Below are 19,732 nucleotides of genomic sequence, written 5' to 3' on the forward strand. Positions count from 1 at the left end.
TGGCCGCGCCGGGGCGAGGCGCGCGCGAAGACGCCGGCCCCCCTCTCCGCGTTTGCTCTCCGGCTCCCCGCCTCCCGCACTCCGCTCGCTCCCACCCCTTCCCGGCGTGATTGATCCGTCACGGGCGCCGCCGCCGCCGCCGCCGCGGCCGTTCGGAGGCGAGCAGGAGCCGGAGCCCGAGCCGGAGCCGGGGCCGGGGCCGGGGCCGGGGCCGGCGCCATTGCGCGGGCGCCGCGGGGAGAGCTTGGCGCGGGGCGGCGGGCCGGGCCAGGCCATGCGGGCCGAGTGAGCCGGCGCCCGCAGCCCGCGGCGCGGCATGGCTTCCCCGCGGAGCTCCGGGCAGCCCGGGCCGCCGCCGCCGCCGCCGCCGCCGCCGCCCGCGCGCCCGCTGCTGCTCCTGCTGCTGCCGCTGCTGCTGCCGCTGGCGCCCGGGGCCTGGGGCTGGGCGCGGGGTGCCCCCCGGCCGCCGCCCAGCAGCCCGCCGCTCTCCATCATGGGCCTCATGCCGCTCACCAAGGAGGTGGCCAAGGGCAGCATCGGGCGCGGCGTGCTCCCCGCCGTGGAACTGGCCATCGAGCAGATCCGCAACGAGTCGCTCCTGCGCCCCTACTTCCTGGACCTGCGGCTCTACGACACCGAGGTGAGCGGCCGGCGCCCGCGCCGTCGGGGCCGCGCGGGGCGGTGGGCGAGGGAGCGCCCTCGGAGGGAAGCCCGGCGCCCAGTGCCCACCCCGGGGTCCCTCCGGGCTTGGCTGGCACAGCTGGTACCCAGATTTGCTGAGCATCTCCCCCCTCTGGGATCCGATGCCTGAATGTGCGTGCTGGGGAGGGGGGTGCGGTGGCGGATAGAGGACGGGGCTTCCGTGGCCCCAGGAGGAGTGTGGACGGCGGGGACCGGACCCTCCAGAAGGCCGGCCGTGGTCGCCCCTGGCCGGGTCCCGCCGGTGGGGCTGTGGGCTGCCGGGTGGGAGGAACGGCGCCCTGGCTGCAGACTGGGCCACCCGGGGCTGGGGAGGCCGTGGCCTGCCCGCGGGCTCCCGGGAGAGCCCGGCCGCGCTAGGAGGTCCGGAGGGCGCGGGGCCCCAGGGGCCGGAGCGCGCAGGAGGGCCGGGCGCGTGGTGCGCGCGGGCAGGTGTGGGGCCGCGGGCTGGGAAAGGCTGCCGCCTGCGGCCGGAGCGGGTCCGTGGGGAGACTCCCCCCTCGGGTCAGCTGCTCAGGGAGCGCCCGGAGCTGGTCTGGCTGCGGACGCGCGGAGGTGCCCGGCCGCGCCGCCGCGGTGTGCGTGCCGCGGGCGCAGACTTGAAGCGCGGACTCGGAGCGCGGCGGGCTGGCCCTCCCGGCCTCCTGCTCCGAGCGGAGCCGCGGCGCCCAGGGCTGCGCGTCCCGAGCCCCCTCGTCGCGCCCGCGGCCGGTCCCGGCTGAGGCCCCCGCGCGGACCTGACACCCGCCGCCCGCACGGCTGCAGGGGTGCGCCGAGGCGGCCTGGGCGAGCGATCGCCGGCCGCGCCAGGTCGCGTGTGCGAGTTTCCCCGGACCGAGGGGGCCCCCACGCTCCGGCCCAGGCGTCCGAGGCGCGGCCTGAAGGGGGCAGTGATTTCCCGTGCGGTGCGCTCCGCCGGCGCCTTCCCCGCCGCGCCAGCCCGGCCGCGCGCTCGGTCTGACCCCGTCCTCCCGGAGCTCCTGGGGAGCTTCTGCTCCAGCCCAGGTGCCTCTCCTCCTCCCACCCTCAGAGAGGAGGCGGCGCTGCCCGTGCAGCCTGGGGCTCTGCCTCCTTCTCTGCCTGCCTCCCCCCCTTTTTTTTTGTCCTCTGAGAAAGAGCAGAAATGTGGATTGCATCTTATTCCCCACCTCCCCCCTTCGCGGATGAACCAGCCTGCTCTGCCCTGTAAATAAAAGGTGGAGGAACGGGTGGCAGTTGGTGGCGGTGCGCGCAGGCTGCCTCTGCCCTGCGAGGATGCAATCTGGGTGGCTGAGCAGAGCTAACCGGGCCGGGGAATTCTTTCTGAATGACATTCTCGTCGCCTTCATCTTTGCCCGAGCCTTTCAAGTTCTCCGGGGTACTTGTCTGGCACGCATAGATGCGCAGCGCACCTCTGTGCTAAGGAGGCATGTCCTGTGGGCACGATTTCCCTGTTGCCTCCATACGGATTCTTTCGGAAGGGACGGGAGAGAGCCAGTTCTTTGGAGGCAGAAACATTTGTAGATAGGGCAGCCCTGCTTGCATCATCACTAAATGTTGTCAACTGCATAATGTTTTCATCATCAATTTATTCCCTTTAGAAAGCTTCCCTGAAAGAGATTTCACATTAGCTTGATTGTGGCAGCAAAGGGTTGGGTGCTTGGTTTCAGGGTGTGGGTTGAAGCTTTTACATTTATTTTTCAAGTGTGTCTTGATGACTCTCTGAGTGAGAGGCCCGGAGTCCGGAGGATAAGGCTCCTCCGCTGGTGGTGGGGGATCTGCAGGAAGCAGTAGGAAGGAGGGCACGGGGTAATCTCAGTGTCATGCAAACAGAGAAACATCTCCATCCATGTGAAGGGGCACAGAGCATGGGTGGATCGGCCCTGGGTTCTGCTCAGACACCAGTTATCTTCCCCATGGGTGACCTTGAGTGGGGTTATTGAATCTATCTCAGCCTAGATTCTCAAATCTGGGAGAGTAGGGCTGTTGCAAGTACTCAGTAGGGTGGTGATGTGGTGCTCACGGGGATAGCAGGCCCGAGTGGAGAATGCCGTGAGCTGGCAGGCCCGGCAGCCAGGGCTCCGTCTGGCATGCTGGAAGCACCAAAGAAATGTTTCCTGCCTCCCTTCCTTCGTTTTCCTCCGATACGGATCCACGAGTAAGACCTTGCAGCTTTAGGTGTGATAAAATGGTCACAGCTAAATATTAAGCCTGCTGATTTTGTTGATCTCACTTTTGAAGTCTCCTAAAGGGTCAGTGAAGTTATCGCCAGAAAAAAGGAACTCTGGCTTACAATCAAATACATATGTTATCTCCTGCCATGAGGTGTCATGTTTGGGAGAACACCCAGGTGATATAATACTTGATTTTTTTCAAGTGGTCTATCCCCATAGTAGAGGTATTTTTTGCTGAGCCGAAGTAAAGGAATGACTGGTGTGGGTAATTGCAGCAAGATCCACAGTGATCCGGAGGGTGTCTGGGGCCTGTGTTAGAGCGTCTGGGGCCTGTTTTATTCAGATGGGCCATCTTTGCGGATTGTGTGTACTCACTAATCACTTCCTGGCCGTGTCACTTGTTGTCTGTAGACTTGAACACAGGATGGATGTGGTGAATAGGTTTTGGCTGGCTTTGCTGACATTTACTGTCAGTCAATGGCCAGAGGCTATGGGCAACCAGGGTGGACCTTGGTCCACACAGCCTTCAAAGAGATGAAGATTTACCAAATAATGGGTTAATCTGATCAGTGGGAGAGCCTCCCTCAATAAAGGAGCTTCCTGCTCAAATTTCTCTAGGTTGACCCTCCTACTGTAATTAGAATAGCAATAGAATGTTCAAAGCCCACTCTGTGCCTGTGTTTATAAAAATGAAACATCCCAACAGAGCATCTGCTACTTAGGACCTCTTTTCTCTGCTGTAGATAGAATCATTTCAACAAATACTTTTTTATGTACTCCAAAGTAGAGTTGAGTATATAAAAACACAAGCAAGGAACTGAATATACAAATAAAAAGAAGCATCAGAAACCACATAGAAGCATGGAAGTTACTATTACCAAGAAGCTGGGTTATTGCCATTGTGCATATTACATTTTAGGTCTGAGCTTCCTGGCAGTCAAGGTAAAAAGGTAAAAATGGTGATTACTTAATTACTTACTAAATTACCAAATTTAGTTTTAGAATTACTAAAAGAAACTACTTACATGTTTGATTAAAAAACCCTGAAGGACAGTGCCTTTTTAAGCAAGTTTTGCAGGAGATTCAGAATGTTCTTCACATGGCTGGCTGTCTCTCATTCTTTGGTAGCCACATTAAGAAAATTAAATAATAGCTAAGGGATGAGTTAAGAAATAATGTTGGCCTTTCTAATTTGATTAAAGTACTTTTCATTTTAGAAAAATGGAAAATTAGGGAGAAGCATGAAGAAAAATAATAATTGCTCACAATCCACCTATACAAAGATAATTACACCTAATAATTAGCAGTATTCCCTTCTAGTTGCCAGTTTTTACTATATTATGTACTTGAGATCTTACTCTATTTGCCCTTTTATACTTTGTTTCATTAAATTAACATTATGAGTACTTCCGCATGTCCTCAATTGCAAAAATGATTTTGAGTGGCCATATACTATTCTGTCCTGAGGGGTGTACCATAAATACCAAGTCATTTCCCTCTTGTTGGATTTATTTGTTTTCCCACTTGTTCCTACTTAAATTGTTATGTGACAAACTTAGGGGAAGTTCAGGGAGCCAAAGAAGCACATTCTAGGTGTGCACCTTTCAGGAAGTCTACCCTGATGCAAGGATCTAGCTGAGAAAATCCAGAGAAGACATGGTGATAGACGAGCATGTTCTTTCCTTGGGCACCTTTGCCAAATATCTGTCCTCTCATTCACTGTGCTTTAGAAAGGGTCCAAACAACTGGTGGATGGAGGCTGAGCTTTTCAAGGATGTCTGAGTACAACTCAGCAGGCATTAATTGAATACTGACTACAGTTACTGGTACTGCAGAAGGGGATAAAACCCAGCCTTGGGTTTGAGGGAGGAGCTGGTGCATGGAGGAAAACAGGGCAAGCACCTATTTGCCGTTTTCAAGTTAAGATAGAAGTGATTGTGGTGATGACTGCACGGTTCTCTGAATATTCAAGAACTGTAGAATCATATACTTTGAAAGAATGAATATTGTGATATATGAATTCTGTTTCAATACAGCTCTTCTTAGAGGTAAAAAGAAAGAGAGTGAGCCCTTTTAGGGTCAGGTTACCTCTTCTCTGTGGTTATAGCCCTACTGCCCAGCATGGTACCTGGCCCTTAGGAAGTGTATTGCTTAGGACTCACTCTAAGTGATAGAAACCCCACTTTAACTGGGCCATGTGCCTGAAAAATCCTGGAGTGGGCTGTCTTCAGGCATGGCTGAATCCAGGGACTGAAAGGATATCTTAAAAAATGTCTCTCTCTGTCTCTTGGCTCTCATTTCCTCTGTTTGGCTTCACTCACAGGCAGGCTCTACCCATGTGGTAGCACAGATGGCCCCTACCAGCTGCAAATTTACACACTCCCAGTTTAGAAACTCCAGTAAGAAGAGTGTTTCTTTCCCAAATGTTGCAGCAGAAGTCCCAAACTCAGCTCTTGTTGGCTTGAATTGGGTCATGTGTCCACCCCCTGAGCCCATCACGTGACACTGGTGGTCTGGGACATCAGCCAGCCTTTCACGGAGGGAGAGGGCAGGGAGGTCAGCCCTGCCCAACCACATGAGTAGAGAGTGAGGAAGAGGTCGATGGTCGAAGGACGTCTGAGGCTGTTGAAGGTGTGGATGCCAGGAGCGTCTGCTCACAGATATCCACAAAGACAGGCCCTTGGGAGATGCTGCATTCAAGAAAGAGACCAGGGATGGCACAGGCATTAAGAGAAAGAGATCATATCTAGGTCAGGAGAGGCCTCCTGGAGGAGAGAAAACAAAATGGGCCTGAAAGGGCCAATATCATGTTGACACAGAGAAGCAGGGACTCAGGGAGATGGAGGTTGAATCCCAGGAAGGGGCCCCAAGATCAAAGGGTGGAGGAGACAAAGTGTGAGGTGTGTTTGGGGAGCATGACTTGTTAGGTTTTCTCCGGAGTGCAGGGCTTGTGGAGGGGTAGGTAGTCTGTTGGTGGGTGTGGAAGGCCTTGAATCACATGCAGAGAAGGTTGGACTTTATTCTGGAACCATGAGGAGCCGTGTGTGGGTGGCGGGTTTGAACGTGGCTGTGATATGATCAGGGCCAGTGGGAATGCAGAGCCTAGGTGGCAGACTGATGAGCCTGGAGACTGAGAAGCCAGGAAGCTACTCCAGCAGTTGAAGGACAGATGCTGAGGCTTGAACAGAGGTGGAGAGGCTGTGGGAGAGGATGTGCAGGAGAATGGGCATTGCTGAGACCGGACGGGGCGGGACGGGCAACAGAGAGGGCCCCACGGGGGACGCAGGGGGTGGATCTGGCAGGCAAGAGTCACCGAGTCCAGGCACTGCATGGTGGGGGCATGAGGAGAGAGTGCCCAGTGGAGGTGAGGTGGGCACAGAATGGCATACGCCCTCTCCAGACCCTTCCGCTCCCCAAGATGAGCTCCTCAGTATGTCAGGAGACCAGTGGTTCCCTGTTGGGTACCACTTACCTGCTTGGTGACCCGGGGCAATGCGCTTTGCCTCCGTTTCGTCATCTGTAAAGTGGGGCTAACAAAATGAGACTTCCCTGGTCAAGTAATCAAGTCAGTGCTTGGTACACTGGGAGTGCCCAGTAAATATTCGCCGCTATATTGTCACCATTGTCATTATTCTTGTCCTGTATGGGGACCATTATGCTGACCTCACAGGGTTGTAATAAGGAATAAATATCTTGGATGTGGAACCTCACAACAGGATGCAAATGGAAAGCGGTGTTATCTGTACTCTTGTCCGCCAACACCACGTTGCCGAGAGGGGTGCTGGAGGAAGGGGACCCCAGCAGCACATCTTCCCTTCTGCCATGGATCCTAGCATATTGCTCTCTTTCTCTCCCACCAGACTTTAGGTCCGTGAGGGCAGGGTATCAGGGAGTGAGCGTCTGCTGAACTGCACTGTGAGCGAGCAAATTCCAGTCTCCTTTCTGAATTAGCATCCCACCAGTTTGTCCAGATCATCTCTCTGGGGTCTTCACCCCCAACCCCATTACCACGGGATTTAGGTGATCCCACCTATCAGGATTAAGTTGACGGACAGGCTGTAGATGAAATCAGCCCCATGCTTCTCAGTGTGAGGGCACATGCCCTTGGCCATGGCGACCCCCAGCCCATTCCCCAGACCTCACCAGCTGCCCATGGGGGCGGTGGGTGGAATAACATGCTAGGGCCTGTTTAGCACTAGGTATTGGGCTAAGAGTTTAACTCGTTAACTCTGTCTTTGACGGGGGCTTCTTCCTGTGTTTGGCCTACCCTCTCAAGGACACAGGGTAACATCAGCCTCTTCATGCAGATATTTATGGTCTCAGCAGGTCAGTGAGCAAGTCTGAAGGGTAAGAGAGCCATGAAAGCAGAGGAGCTAAACACATACGTGCATAGGATACATGTCTTGTCAGTCAGGGTGAACGAGGCCCTGCTGCATTGACAAACAATTCCCGCAATCTCTGGTGCCTAAATAATAAAATTTATTTAACTGTTGTCCAAAGTCCAGAATGTGTCAGAAGTGCTCCTCCTGACTGGCTCTCCTCTAAGTGGGAACATAAGGATCCAGGCAGACTTTGGGTGTGACTCTCCCATCTTGTGACCTCAAGAAGATGGGAGTGGGGAGGACTCCCTGGGGAAGGCATACTGGATTTTTAACGATCTTTACTTGGAAGTGACTCATGCATTATTTCTACTCATATTCCATTGACTGGAAATAGTCACGGGTCAAGCTAACTTCCGAGGAGGGTAGGGGAGCATGTGGATGCCATGTGGACTTGTTCTGGGTCCTTCAGGAAGTAAATGCCAAGATGGTTTTAGAAGTACAAGAGCTCTGGGGGGTGATGCCTGTGAATGATACAGGAGGAGGTGGGGAGACGCTCAGCCCATGACACTGTGCTGATGATAGCTGTGAAAGGAGGGGGAAGGAGAGATGGGTAGGAAGAGGCTCAGCAAGTCTGGGCCAGGCAGTGGACTGCTCTGGAGCAAAGTCTGCCCATAGTGACGTCCTGCCTGGGACCGAAAGAGCCAGACAGTAGAATCCCTGCCCAACTCAGTCACTGACCACAGGCTGCCTGGGAGCTTGTGTCCTTAGCAGAATTAAATATGGTGGCAGGGTTGAAACTGCAGCGAAGGCCATCCACTGACCCCCCTCCTCCTGTAGGTCCTGCCTGCAGAGGAGATCTGACCCGCCCACCTACGTGGCTGCTGCAGACGCAACCTGCTTCTGCCTCAGTTCCCTAGTAGGACGTACCCTCATTGATAGAACTTTCTATCAGGCCCCGTCTAGGCTCTGACACAGAAGTGGACAGGACACGAAAATTGCCCTCGAGGAGCTCACAGTCTAAACAGGTGGACAAAACAGGAAGACAGAAACCCTCGCACATAATGTGAGCCAACCGTGGTAGGGGTCAGAGGAGGGTGCCGGGGAAGGCGACCCCCTTCTGGAGGCACCTGTTTGGTCAGTCCCTATGTTTGGTTGTGAATGTAAGTGGCTCCTTGTTGCTAGCTTTTTTGATTATTTATTTTGATTGTAGGAAGGTCAGAAAATTAAGTGACGTAGTTCACCCGATGAACATCTGTATCCATTTGCTCCTTTATTTCATTCTTATTCTCTATGCTTATGTAACGCTGCCCAGGGAGGCTGGTGAGATGCCTTTGTCTCTGTACCTTTCTAGGAACAAGCAGGTGTACCAGGCTGGAACCATGGGAGTGTGAGCCCCACCTGGGGTTGGCGGTCTGGGTTCTGGTGCTAGATTAGTTGTTAAGACCACGGGGAAGTCCCTGCTTCTCTCTGAGAATTGCAGCATGGCTTGAGGATCTCTGCTCTGTTGTAAGCATTGTGAGAGCAGGTGCTGAGTGTGTCTGGCTCCCTTGTGGTCCTCTAGGCACTATCTCAGGGCCAGGCACAGAGCAAATATTTCTTGAACAAACAAATATATCTAAAAGCTTGGAATCCGGCTCTCTGGTTCTAAGAGGATTAATGGGCATAGTTTTAATAAATCGAGGAGATGTTCTGTATGCCAAGACAAGTGGGGTGAGCTTCCTGCTTGCTCTTCATTTGTTCGTGTGGGTTCTTCCTATTTGGTACTTTTGGGGTCCCTATAATTGTGGAGCACAAAGGGAAAAGGTTACTTGTCGGGTGTTCCATTAGAAGATTATGTGCAAAGCTGGTGTCATTCTTCTCTTCCCCGATGAACATACATGGCATCTTCCAAGATACGTTAAAACCTAGGAAATAAATTCTTTCCAGCATCTGCGAACTGTTACGATTTTAGATCGGTTTATTGGAACAGTCCTCTAAGCCAGCAGTTGGTGGGTGTAGGAATCAGGTTGTGATATCCCATTCCCACCTCCAGGGAACATGAGAGCCAACAGAGGCTGGACTGGGCTCCGGTCCTGGTAGAAATTGCCAGAATGGAGCCAAGTCATCAGCCTTGGTGAGCCAGGTGGTCTAGTGGCAGGTCTGGGTATAGTGAATGAAGAGGTCCCTGGGGATCCTCTGAATGGCAAGACTTAGCCCACGCTCCCTGCTCCTGGGCTGGAAGCTTCTGCTCTTTATCCTTCCATGGTCCAGACTGACCCAGGAACTGGGTAGACTCAGCCTAGAGGTGACCATCTCCCTGATCTAGTTTTGGTCTGGACCCAAAATCAGATAACCAAGGTTATTGGAATCATATGCAAAATAAGAGTAAATCAGTTATGAGCTGAGCTTGGGGCATCTGAGTGTTCTTGCTTGACTAAGGAGCATGAACCTTGTGACACCTTTTGGGGCCAGTTGGGGAATTCTTTTGCAATTTTCTACTTTTCCAGTCTTTTTGAACAGTCTACATTGCTGGAAGGATGAAGTGTCATTGTCATCTAGAAAATTAGTGGTAGATCCAAAGTACTGAGTAAATGGATTCATCTGTCTTCATCAGTGCCCACGTTCCACAGCTGCTGGCTGAAGCAGACCCCTCTCCTGCCACTTGGCAAGGACATCATCAGTCACCATTCAGATAAAATCTAGCCAAAGAAAGACTTTGTGGAGTGATGCATTATTGCTGCTCTCATGGCGCAGGGTCAGGAGGTGGCGGAGAGAAAATGATATTTTCACACTCTGCTTATGATCCACTTGACTTTGTTCAGAGGGAACTGATTTTGAAAGCAACAGCCACCCTTATAATAATCACTATATTATCCAAATCACTTTGTTTCTAGAACTACCCGTTCACTGAAGCTTTTCTGAGAATGCCCAGAATTGTTTCAGGGATTTCACTGGCAGGCAGGGACCCGGAAGCCCACTCCAGGGCATACACCTAGGCTCCTCAGAGCTCCCACCTAGGCTGGCCCAGAGGGCCTTGACTTTGATAGGAGAATTGGCTCCTCTGTCACACAGTGGCCCGAGGGAACCCTCTGAGCTCCTTGCAGGACTCTCTGAATCCCTGAAACAGAAAGCCCTTGGAGAGCTCCTCATCTTGTTAAAGAAGAAGGGAAAGGGAATGGAAATGTTGAGTTGCAAGTGCGCAGGTGAAGGAGACGAGACCACAGCAGCAGCTAGAACTTATCTGTATCCCAGGCTCAGCCCGGGGTGGTCCGTGTGGCTTTTGCAGGACGTTTCTGCAGGGTTCACTCATGTAATCCTCTCAACAGCCTGGTGGGGTAGGTGCCATCAGAGCCCGCGGTTTGCAGGTGAGGCTTGGCGGGGTCACGTGACATGATGGTCACCCAGGTGGTGAGTTGGGATTTTAATCTGGACGGTTTGACTTTGACGTCCTGTGCATAAGCACCCAGTGAGTGGCATCCTCTTGTCCTGTCTTACCTTCCTCCCATAGGGGCATGTGTTGTCAGTAGCTGATGCTTTTTTTATTTTATTTTGTGAACTTCACAGAGCCGCTCGTCTCTCCCTCTAACGCAGCCCCATTTCCCTGTCCACCCACTCAGTCACATGCAGCCAGCGCCGCACTCTCTCCTCACTTTTAGCACGTCTGTCTACACACCTGGCTCACACAGACCCACTTTCTGCTCCCCTTGCACCTGCGGAGCTTGTCACCTCCTGTGGTGTTTCCTTGGGGTGTCAGTGTTTGTGTCTGTATGTGTCTCTCCTGGATTACCTCGAAGGCAGCTGTGCTGCTTCCTTTGTACTTGTAGCTCAGTGCCAGGCCTGGGGCTGGTTATGGGGTATGTGGAGATGAACCCACAACAGCCGTGCTCTTGAAGGCATGCAGCAAGGTGGCCTGTCATCATTGCCTCACAGCATGAGAAGGGTGAGGGGACAGGCCAGGGGTGGGGGCAGGGGCTGTCCCCCAGGTGCAGAGGACTGTTAGGACCACTGACCCAGCACTCAATCAGGTGGCCTCCCTGCCTGACACCCTGCAGGGTCTCACCCTTGATATGGGGGTAGGAACTTTTTGTGGTGGCCTAGAGGCCCTGAGAGTCTGCCCTTCCCGCTCCCCAGCTTTGGTGCTGCATGCTCTCCCTTCCTACTCTGGGCCGAGACACACATGGTCCTTGCAGTTTCTCAGGTGAGTGCTTCCACTCCCCCCCTCACCTCGCACAGGGCCTTTGCACAAGATTTTCCACTGTCTGGAACGCTTTTGCCACCTCTGTTAGATAGCAGCTCAAGAGGGCTTTGTCTATCCTCTCTGATTGGGAAGAATTGTTTTCTCTGAGAACCACGAACCCTTCCTTTCTAGGGCTTTCCACAATTGCAGTTTGACGTTTGTTGGACTCTTTGATCCCTCTTGATCTTCTGTGTTCCTGTGGGGGACCATGAGCTCGTAAGTGCAGGAATAGCTAGGTGTTAGCTCCCCACTGAGCCCAGCACAGTTCCTGGCACACAGTTTGTGCTTGGTAGATATTTAGGGGGTGAATGGGTGAGAGCTGAAGCGTTCTGAGGCTATCTACATGTTTATAATGTCTTGCAGTGTGTTTTCCAATGCCCATACAGTGTCGAGGAGTCAGCTGGGCACTGTGGAAAGACTGTAAAGTTAGGAATCAGACAATGCATGTGCGTGTGCTGCCTCTCAACCCAGCCCCCCCCCCCCCCACTTGCTGAGCCTCGGGTTGTCCTCTGTGGAATGGGGATGCCATTGTCTCGGGAGGTTCTTTTGAAGGTTGATATAGAACATTCATGTAAAGCACTGAGCACACAGGGCACATGAGTAGGCGCTCACTAAATTTTACTGTCATTTTATTATGATGTATGTGAACATGTAAAATGCTATGTCATTGCATTTGCGGGGGAAGTATGTCTGAAGCCCATGAAAAAGTGTGATCTGTGTGTAAGCCTCACCCGATGGGTATTCTCTGTCGTTGTTTCCAACACCATTCATTCCTGGGATGATTTGACACATAGTGGGAGCTCAGTGGTGAACTTCCCTGGCCCTTGGGGCCAGGCTGCTGTTCCTGGTGAGGCCCTCATAGCTCTGTGTTGTCACTGCTAGCTATTGTCCATCGCCTCAGCTGGCTGAAAGCTGGGCCAGCCCACGGAGACCAGCATGTCATATGTTTGGCACCTGCCATGTGCCAGTGCCCAGCACAGAGCCTGCAGGCACTTGGTAATGTCTGTAAGTGGATGAAGGCCTTTGTGTCCAAGCACCTAGGATGGCCCCTGGCACATTGTAAGTGCTTAGCAAACGTTTCTTGCATGAGAAACGTTTGGTGCTAAACAATGTAAAATATAACACTTTTGGATAAAATACAACCACACCTCTAAATGGAGCAGAGGGAGAAGATGTTATCAGGCATCTATGAGGAATGGATTGCTTCAATTGAATACCGCAGTTGAAGGCAAGAGAGAAACATCCTGGTGTTCCTATGTGATGAGACATATTTCCCTTTAGGCTCAAGACAAAGCTTTTAGCTTAGAGGGCAGGGCAGGTCAGTGGGAAGAGCTCTGCGCTCCACACAGATGGCCCGTCTCTGATACTCAGGGGTGGAGGACCTTGAACTAGTCATTCAGCTTTTCTATACCTAAGTTTTATCATCTATAAAATGGGGATAATAATGATGCCTGCCCTGTTTCTCCATGGAGTTATTGTAGAGATCATTGATGGGGGCAGGGGGAAGAGAATGAGGAAAGAGAGGCGAAGAGAAATAGATAAATGTGAAAGTGTTTACAAAAGTTGTAAAGAGGTACAGATATATGATACGCCTGAAACTAAGCACAAAGAGTAATTAATTCTGGGTTGTTCTCTCAGGGCCTTTGGCTGTTTCCAATAACATCTTTATAAAAGACATTGAGATGTTGTTCACACGGGTGATTCATTCAACTTCCTAATAAAGAAGGAAGGCATAGTATTAGATTATAACAGTGTGCGAGCAGATATACAGAGGGCGCTGAGGTTTTCTGGCCCTTGCTGGTGGTGCTCTTACAGAAGTGTCTAGAACAAGAGGTAGTTAACACGTCTTCCTCTCAACTGTCAGATGTCGTTGGTCATCAGAAATCCAGCCACCCATCTTTGACACATGTCAGACCCAAGACCATCCACAGCCAAACTATCCAACAAGGGTAGATGTGGGGTAGAAATTTGGGGGTGTGAGAGTGAGCGAGGGTGTCTGCTGTAAGAAGTGACTTGGGGTTCAATCCAGCAGTGGGGGCCCAGCTCTCCAATGAGGGAGGGCATTGCAAGTTTGGAGGCTGGGGTGAAGCCTGGCACACCACCTTGAGATCTGAAATGGCAGATCTGGCCAATCGGCAGCACGCAGGACTGGGTGGCTGGGATGCCCAATGCGCTGCGCTAATAGTATGTATTTTCTCCAGAGGAGCCTTGGCTCTCCCCAGCAGGTATACAGGTATTTGGTTTGTACCTCAAGAGTCCTGGGCTAGACAGTGTGGAGATGAGTGTGACTTGGGGGTCCCAGTAGCCCCCAGCTACCAAATCCTGTAGATTCTTTTTTTAAAAAATTTCTACTTATTCATGAGAATACACGGAGAGTAGAGAGAGAGGCAGAGACAAAGGCAGAGGGGGAAGCAGGCTTCATGCAGGAAACCTGACGTGGGACCCGATCCCAGGTCTTCAGGATCACGCCCCGGGCTGAAGGTGGCGCTAAACCGCTGAGCCACCGGGGCTGCCCACATCCTATAGGTTCTTATGAAAGCTGGGTCTTTAGACCACCGATCGCTGTTGCTCCAGCTCCTCACGATCCTCTGGGAGCAACAGCCTCGCTTGGCCCTGATTTTAGTCTTGTGGCTCCATGGTGGCGAAAACCAAGTGACACATCCTTATTGAGGTCCCACCGTGCGCTGGCACTGTGCTGCATGCTTTCACATGTGCACCCAGGAAGGCGAAGTGGCTCAGAAAGAGCTTGGTCTTTCAGCCAGAGAGGCCAGGTCCAACCCAGGGCCCTGCTGGGTGACCTTGGGTGGCCCCTTTCTTGAGCCTCCCTTCTCTGATGTGTGACGTAGAGGTTTTTAGCAGATAACCAGCGTTGTTTTGGGGACTAAATAGAAGTTTGTGGATCTGCTGCCTAGTGGGTGTTCTACAGAGTGAGGACCCAGTGGGAATGTGACACACCTGTGTCCTGGTGAATGGTCAGGGCAGAGAGTCATGGGACTGGCCTCTGAGAGGGGCTGTGGTTCTGGCTTCCAAGGGTGAGGCCCTCTGTTGTGTTGTGGCTTGAGTCCCTCAGATGGCCGTCATTGCACACTGAGAAAGCCAAGGGCTTACAGTTGGGGGTGGCAGGGATGTGGCTCCCACTGGAGGAAGGGCTGGCTGTGTATTCAGATGACATTCTAGGTGTAGCAGGGATGTGGCTCCCACTGGAGGAAGGGCTGGCTGTGTATTCAGATGACATTCTAGAAGCCCTTCCGATAGGAAGCTTCGAGGGCCTCTGGAAGCAAGAGGAATGAGACTGACTCTCTCTCCCTGGGGCTTGTCACTGGTAGAGCGGCTTAGGAGTGCCAGAGCCCTGAGCAGGGTCCGCTGCAGGAAGGGGCCAAAAGAGCTCCCAGGGGGACGTTTGCTTGGAGTGAGGGTGTGGGGTGTTGAGGGCAGTGTGCTCTGGAGGAGCCGATGCTGGAATCCCTCCTCCCTTGGGACTGTGGCTGTGTGGTTAAATGCAAACTGAAGGTGCTCAGTGTTGAGAACAGCAGCCCCCAGTTTCCATCTAGGCCCTGACACAGCCTCTGGCACTCCCCTATCCCAGGGTTGACCCCCTCAGGGGACAGGATCCTGCCCTGGTTTCAGTGGAAACGCCTGGCCTCTGTGGCTGCCGTGGCAGTCTCTGGGACACCCTGAGGGGTATAGCACGGGCTGCCCCAGGGTCCCGAGAGCACTGTTGCCTCTCATCTTTGAACGTTCAGAGAAATATGCACTATTTGTACCCCAGTCTGGTAAAGGGAGAAGTGCACTTGGTTTCTAATTTAGGTCTTATAGTAATCTTATTTAGTAGATATTCTTTCAACAATTAAAACAATAAGGGCACCTGGGTGGCTCAGTGGTTGAGCGTTTGCCGTTGGCCCAGGTCGTCATCCTGGGGTCCTCTCAGGGAGCCTGCTTCTCCCTCTGCCTGTGTCTCTGCCTCTCTCTCTGTCTCTCATGAATAAATAAATAATATCTTTTAAAAAACCAAAACAACGAGAATTACATATCTTGGGCGGTGCTAGAGTGTACTGTTTTTTTCAAATGCGATCATCTGGTAACAACCTGGTAAGAGAAATCCCGTTAGCTCCACTTATATAGATGGGGAAACTGAGGCTCAGAATGATGAGCCCATGTGAGGCAGTAAGAGGGCACTTACTAAGTCTGCTAGACTCTAAGCCCAGTGCCCTTGGCACTACCCCTTAGCAGCCCCTCACACTCCAGTCTAGCCATATGGAAGGATCTGGAGTCCTGCATTCTTGACTGGGTTTACTGGGATCCAGCCAGAAGCTGGGGGAGTCATCCATCGTGGCTGTTCCCCAGGGCCTTTCGATCAAGCCCTGGAGAGGGTGGAACAGTTGTAGCTGGTGAGGCGTGTGTAGAGATGCTATCGGCTTCACGGATGACAAAGTGCTTCCTATTTCATCCTCTTAAGCATCTTAGAAAGGACTGCCAGAGGTGGCTGCCCACAGGAGGAAGGCAGGCGCTCAGAGTGGCTGGAAATTTGGACCAGCATCGGTACTGTGTGCCGCTGTCAGCTGGCCACACGGGAAAAGTGACCTCATGCTGGACCCTGAGCTCCATTGAGGAGCTAGCACAGAGGCCCTGCCTCATGCCAGGCTGTGGGCACCTGGACAGGACTTAGATGTGATCCCTGCCCTTAGAGGGTATACAGGACATTGTAGGCGACTCATGCAAGCAAGTGACCCTAGTGGAGTGCTTACGAGCAAGCACAGATTCTGGAGGAAGACCGCCTGGCCCCCGCTGACTAGCTGTGTTAATTTGGGGCAAACCACTTCATTTCCCATGCCCCAGTGTTCTTGTCTGTATGAAGGAGTGACAATAGTACCTACTCCACAAGATAGTTTACAACCGAACTCAGTTAAAGTTTGCCAAAGACTTCAACCACTGGCTCATACGAAGGAAGTGCCACAAAGTGTTTGTCACCTGGAATAAAGGATATGAGGCTGATTTGTACATCCTCTTTGAGGAGGCACCAGTGAGGGGTACGGGCGCACAAGGAGGGGGAGATGGATTCTCACTGGTATAGCTCTACAACCTGGGAGGGCTTCGGAGAGCCGCTGACCTTGAAGCTGGCCTTGAAGGACACCGGGGGAAGATATGGGAGTCCTGCCTGTTGGAGGAGGGAGGCGGAACTTTGAAGGGTTGATGTTGAGCCATTCAGATGTGGCAGGCACATAGGTGACCTACCACGAGAGACTCTGGGGGAAAGGGACCTGGAAGACCTGGCAATGCAAGCATCTTTGGGCCTGCAGTGTCGGAAAGCATGTTTTAAAATCAATCAGTGCTCTCTGAGAGCCTCCTGCAGGGTCCTGGCTTCTGATATTTGCTGTCAGCGAAGAGGCTTCCTGTTGGCGAAAGCTGAAGGACACACTGCCATGTCACTTGGGAGCTGGGCAAGGTCATCTCCCGGGGCATCACGAAGACTAGGGTGCGGGGGAAGGAAGGTGCATCGGGCAGATTTGGAGTTAGATCTTGGCCTGGTCACTTCCAGCAGTAGGGCCTGGGACAGACCCGTAACCCCCTCCCCCCAGGCGGTGTTTCCACCTGCCTGGCAGGGATGTAGGTACCTGCTGGGTAGGTGGCCAGAAGGCGAGGACCAGAGGAAGTATCCCCAAAAGCCCCAGCTGGGGCTGCATGCACCACCGATGCCTGAGAACACTGAATGGGAACAGGACCCAGCCTTGTTTGACAGCACTTAGATTCAGAGGTCTGCCATGAGACCATTCTAATTTTAACAATTGAAAAAATGACTCAGGGCCTGAAGAGGGCCCAGGAGTGATTTCAGATCTCACTCCGAGTTGGGTCTGTAGGTGGACCTAATAGATGCACTCAGCTTTACGTTTCTCTTAATGGCTTTCTTGATGAAGGGAAACAGAGTAGCAGTGAGCCGTGCTGGAATAATAGTCGTAGAAGCTCAGCAGCCAGAAGCCAGGTTGGCAGGCCTGGCCGTGCGGTCTGAGGGCAGGGGACGGGCGCTGACAGTCCCTGGCCTGTCAGGGTGATGGGCAAGCCAATCTGGCTGCAGAGGTTTCTCCTTTGAACATGGGCTGTGCTACACACTGTGCTGGTGCTGGGGGACCTGTCTCTGACTTTGTCAGGATGCCTGGCGAGGATTAGGTGCTCCTTTTGAGACCTGCCAGGTTCCAGTCCTTTTGCAGCCCACCACAGATCACTTCTCTGACCAGTGAAGCGCCATTCCTAAAGCCCATTTGGATGGAAGAGGTTCTGAGCAGAGCAATAAAGTGCTTTTCTCACATCCACTGATAAAGAAGTTGATGTATGAAGACTCAATTGGATTTTTACCAAAGCGACTCCATTCTGAGTGTTTGGAGAAAGGGAGTTGAAATGGCTTGGGGGAACTGAAAGGAAGGGAGGAGATGTGTTCCGAATTTAGGATGTTGGAAAGGTGGATCCTGGGGTCTTTCTAAGGGAACCAGGATCTCTGAGCCTTGGTTTCTTTATCTGTAAAATGGAGAGGGCACTTGCTCTGACTACCCTCCTAGGGGGATTCTATGCTTCAATCAGATAATGGCACTGGAAAGCCCTTGAGAAAAGCCAAGATAGGCATATCTAGGATTGTTAAGTGTTTTCATGAGAGAGCCCTACAGTGGCAGTTGTCTGAACTCATGAAGAAGGAAATCATGAAAGTTACAGAAAAAGCAGCGTTGTGAAAATAATGGAGACTAAAATAGGTCCTTTAGGTTTGGGGAAAGAAATAGGGCAGTGGATGTAAAGATTGAACTATCTATTCTTCTTTTTAAGTCAGAATTTGCTTTTCAGGGCAGAAGGGTAGGCAGTTGGATTCATCTATCCTGTGTAAGCTAGAAGTCAGGATGTCAGGAGATTTAGAGCCCACCAGAGCAAACTAATAAATATATCCTGAAAAGATTTTTTTCGTTGTGGTTTGGATGCATACAAGAAGCCAGTTTAAGGGCTTTCAGATCTTTGTATGGTATAAATAATCATACTTGACGTAATAGTGTTAGGAAGAACACAACAGTGCCACAAGCCCCTATATTCTGAACTTGGGGAAAAGCTCAGCTAGGAGACATCTGGAATAGATAATATTTTAGAAGACAACACTGGTCCCTCTGCTGGCTGCAGTGATTTGCTTTGTCCAGGCCAGCTCTTCTTGTTTGGAGCTGTACAATATACCCCAGGAAGCTGGTACGTGGGAATCCTGGCTTGTTGTCTGGGTGCCCTGGGAGCATGCATGAACTTGGCTACATGAAGCCATCTCTTAAGTGAAGCCTCCTGGCATTCCATGGGCTTAGCCTCTGTTCTAAGCCTTTATGGTAGTAAATCGTCTACATTTCATCAAGGCCTTATGAGATAAGCATTCTTATTGCTTCTGTTTTTCAAATGAGAAAACTGAGATACAGAGAGCTGGGAGCCTGGCAAATGTGAACTCCATGAAGGTATTTGACAAAGTCTCTTGTAACTTGTCAGCTACGTAGAGAAGGTGGTCCATTTAGGTGCCTCTGTTAATGGCTTGGATCTCAAACCCAAAATGTATCACTCTGTACATAGTCTGTGGTGGTTGTCCACCAAAGAACTCTGTTCTTTGCTTTTTAAAGCAGATATATCTTCTTTCCTTAAAAGAAAGATATATGTTAATTCTTTAATCAATAATTTGAGTAAGGTCATAGAAGTCATACTGCTCATAGATATACATGATATATATAATATGTATTATATATATATATATATATACTTTATATATATATATATATAGCTTGAAAGAACACATATATCATTTCTCTAAAGAAAGATATATTGATTCTCTAATCAAGGATTTGAATAAGGTCATAGAAGTCATACTGCTCAAATCTTGCTGATGTCAAGCTAGCTAGGAGGATTAGCCAAAAAATAAATTTTCACTTAATACATTCACCCCTTTGCTCTAGGATTCCAAGTTTCCTTTTCTAGGACTCACCGCATCAGCTGACACTTGAGTTCAGAAAACCAACTGCTTAATGACGGGACAAAGTTGATGAGGCTTAAAGCCATTGGGAATGTAGAGACTAATGTAGGCCCTAGTTGACCATGACTCATTATGGAGCAAAGGAGCACATAGGATCTGCTGCTCAGGGTGTGTGTGTAAATTTGGCCATCCGGGTAGGCTGGAGTCTCTGGGTCCTCTGAGGCTGGTGCCTCTTTCAGGGACTGCTGGGGAAGGCGATGCCAGAATGACCATAAAGATGAACACAGACTAAAGAAAAGCTCTTATTGGCAACCTTGGCTTCATTTCAGGTCAAACCCCACTCCACCCCACCCTGTCCCCTCCAATTCCCCAC

At 51.7% G+C, this 19,732-nt stretch overlaps 1 protein-coding gene across 1 annotated transcript in view; it reads left to right on the plus strand.

The window, feature by feature from the left end:
- Window positions 1–200: 200 nt before the first annotated feature.
- Window positions 201–19,732, plus strand: part of GABBR2 (gamma-aminobutyric acid type B receptor subunit 2) — a 349,564-nt gene continuing 330,032 nt past the window's right edge. The window contains exon 1 of the mRNA XM_026013320.2: window positions 201–640. Coding sequence (XP_025869105.2) covers window positions 317–640 — 324 coding nt within the window. The 5' untranslated portion in view covers window positions 201–316. The remainder of the gene's footprint in view (window positions 641–19,732) is intronic.

The sequence above is a fragment of the Vulpes vulpes genome, chromosome 12, assembly GCF_048418805.1.
Source record: "Vulpes vulpes isolate BD-2025 chromosome 12, VulVul3, whole genome shotgun sequence".
Taxonomy (NCBI): Eukaryota; Metazoa; Chordata; class Mammalia; order Carnivora; family Canidae; genus Vulpes; species Vulpes vulpes.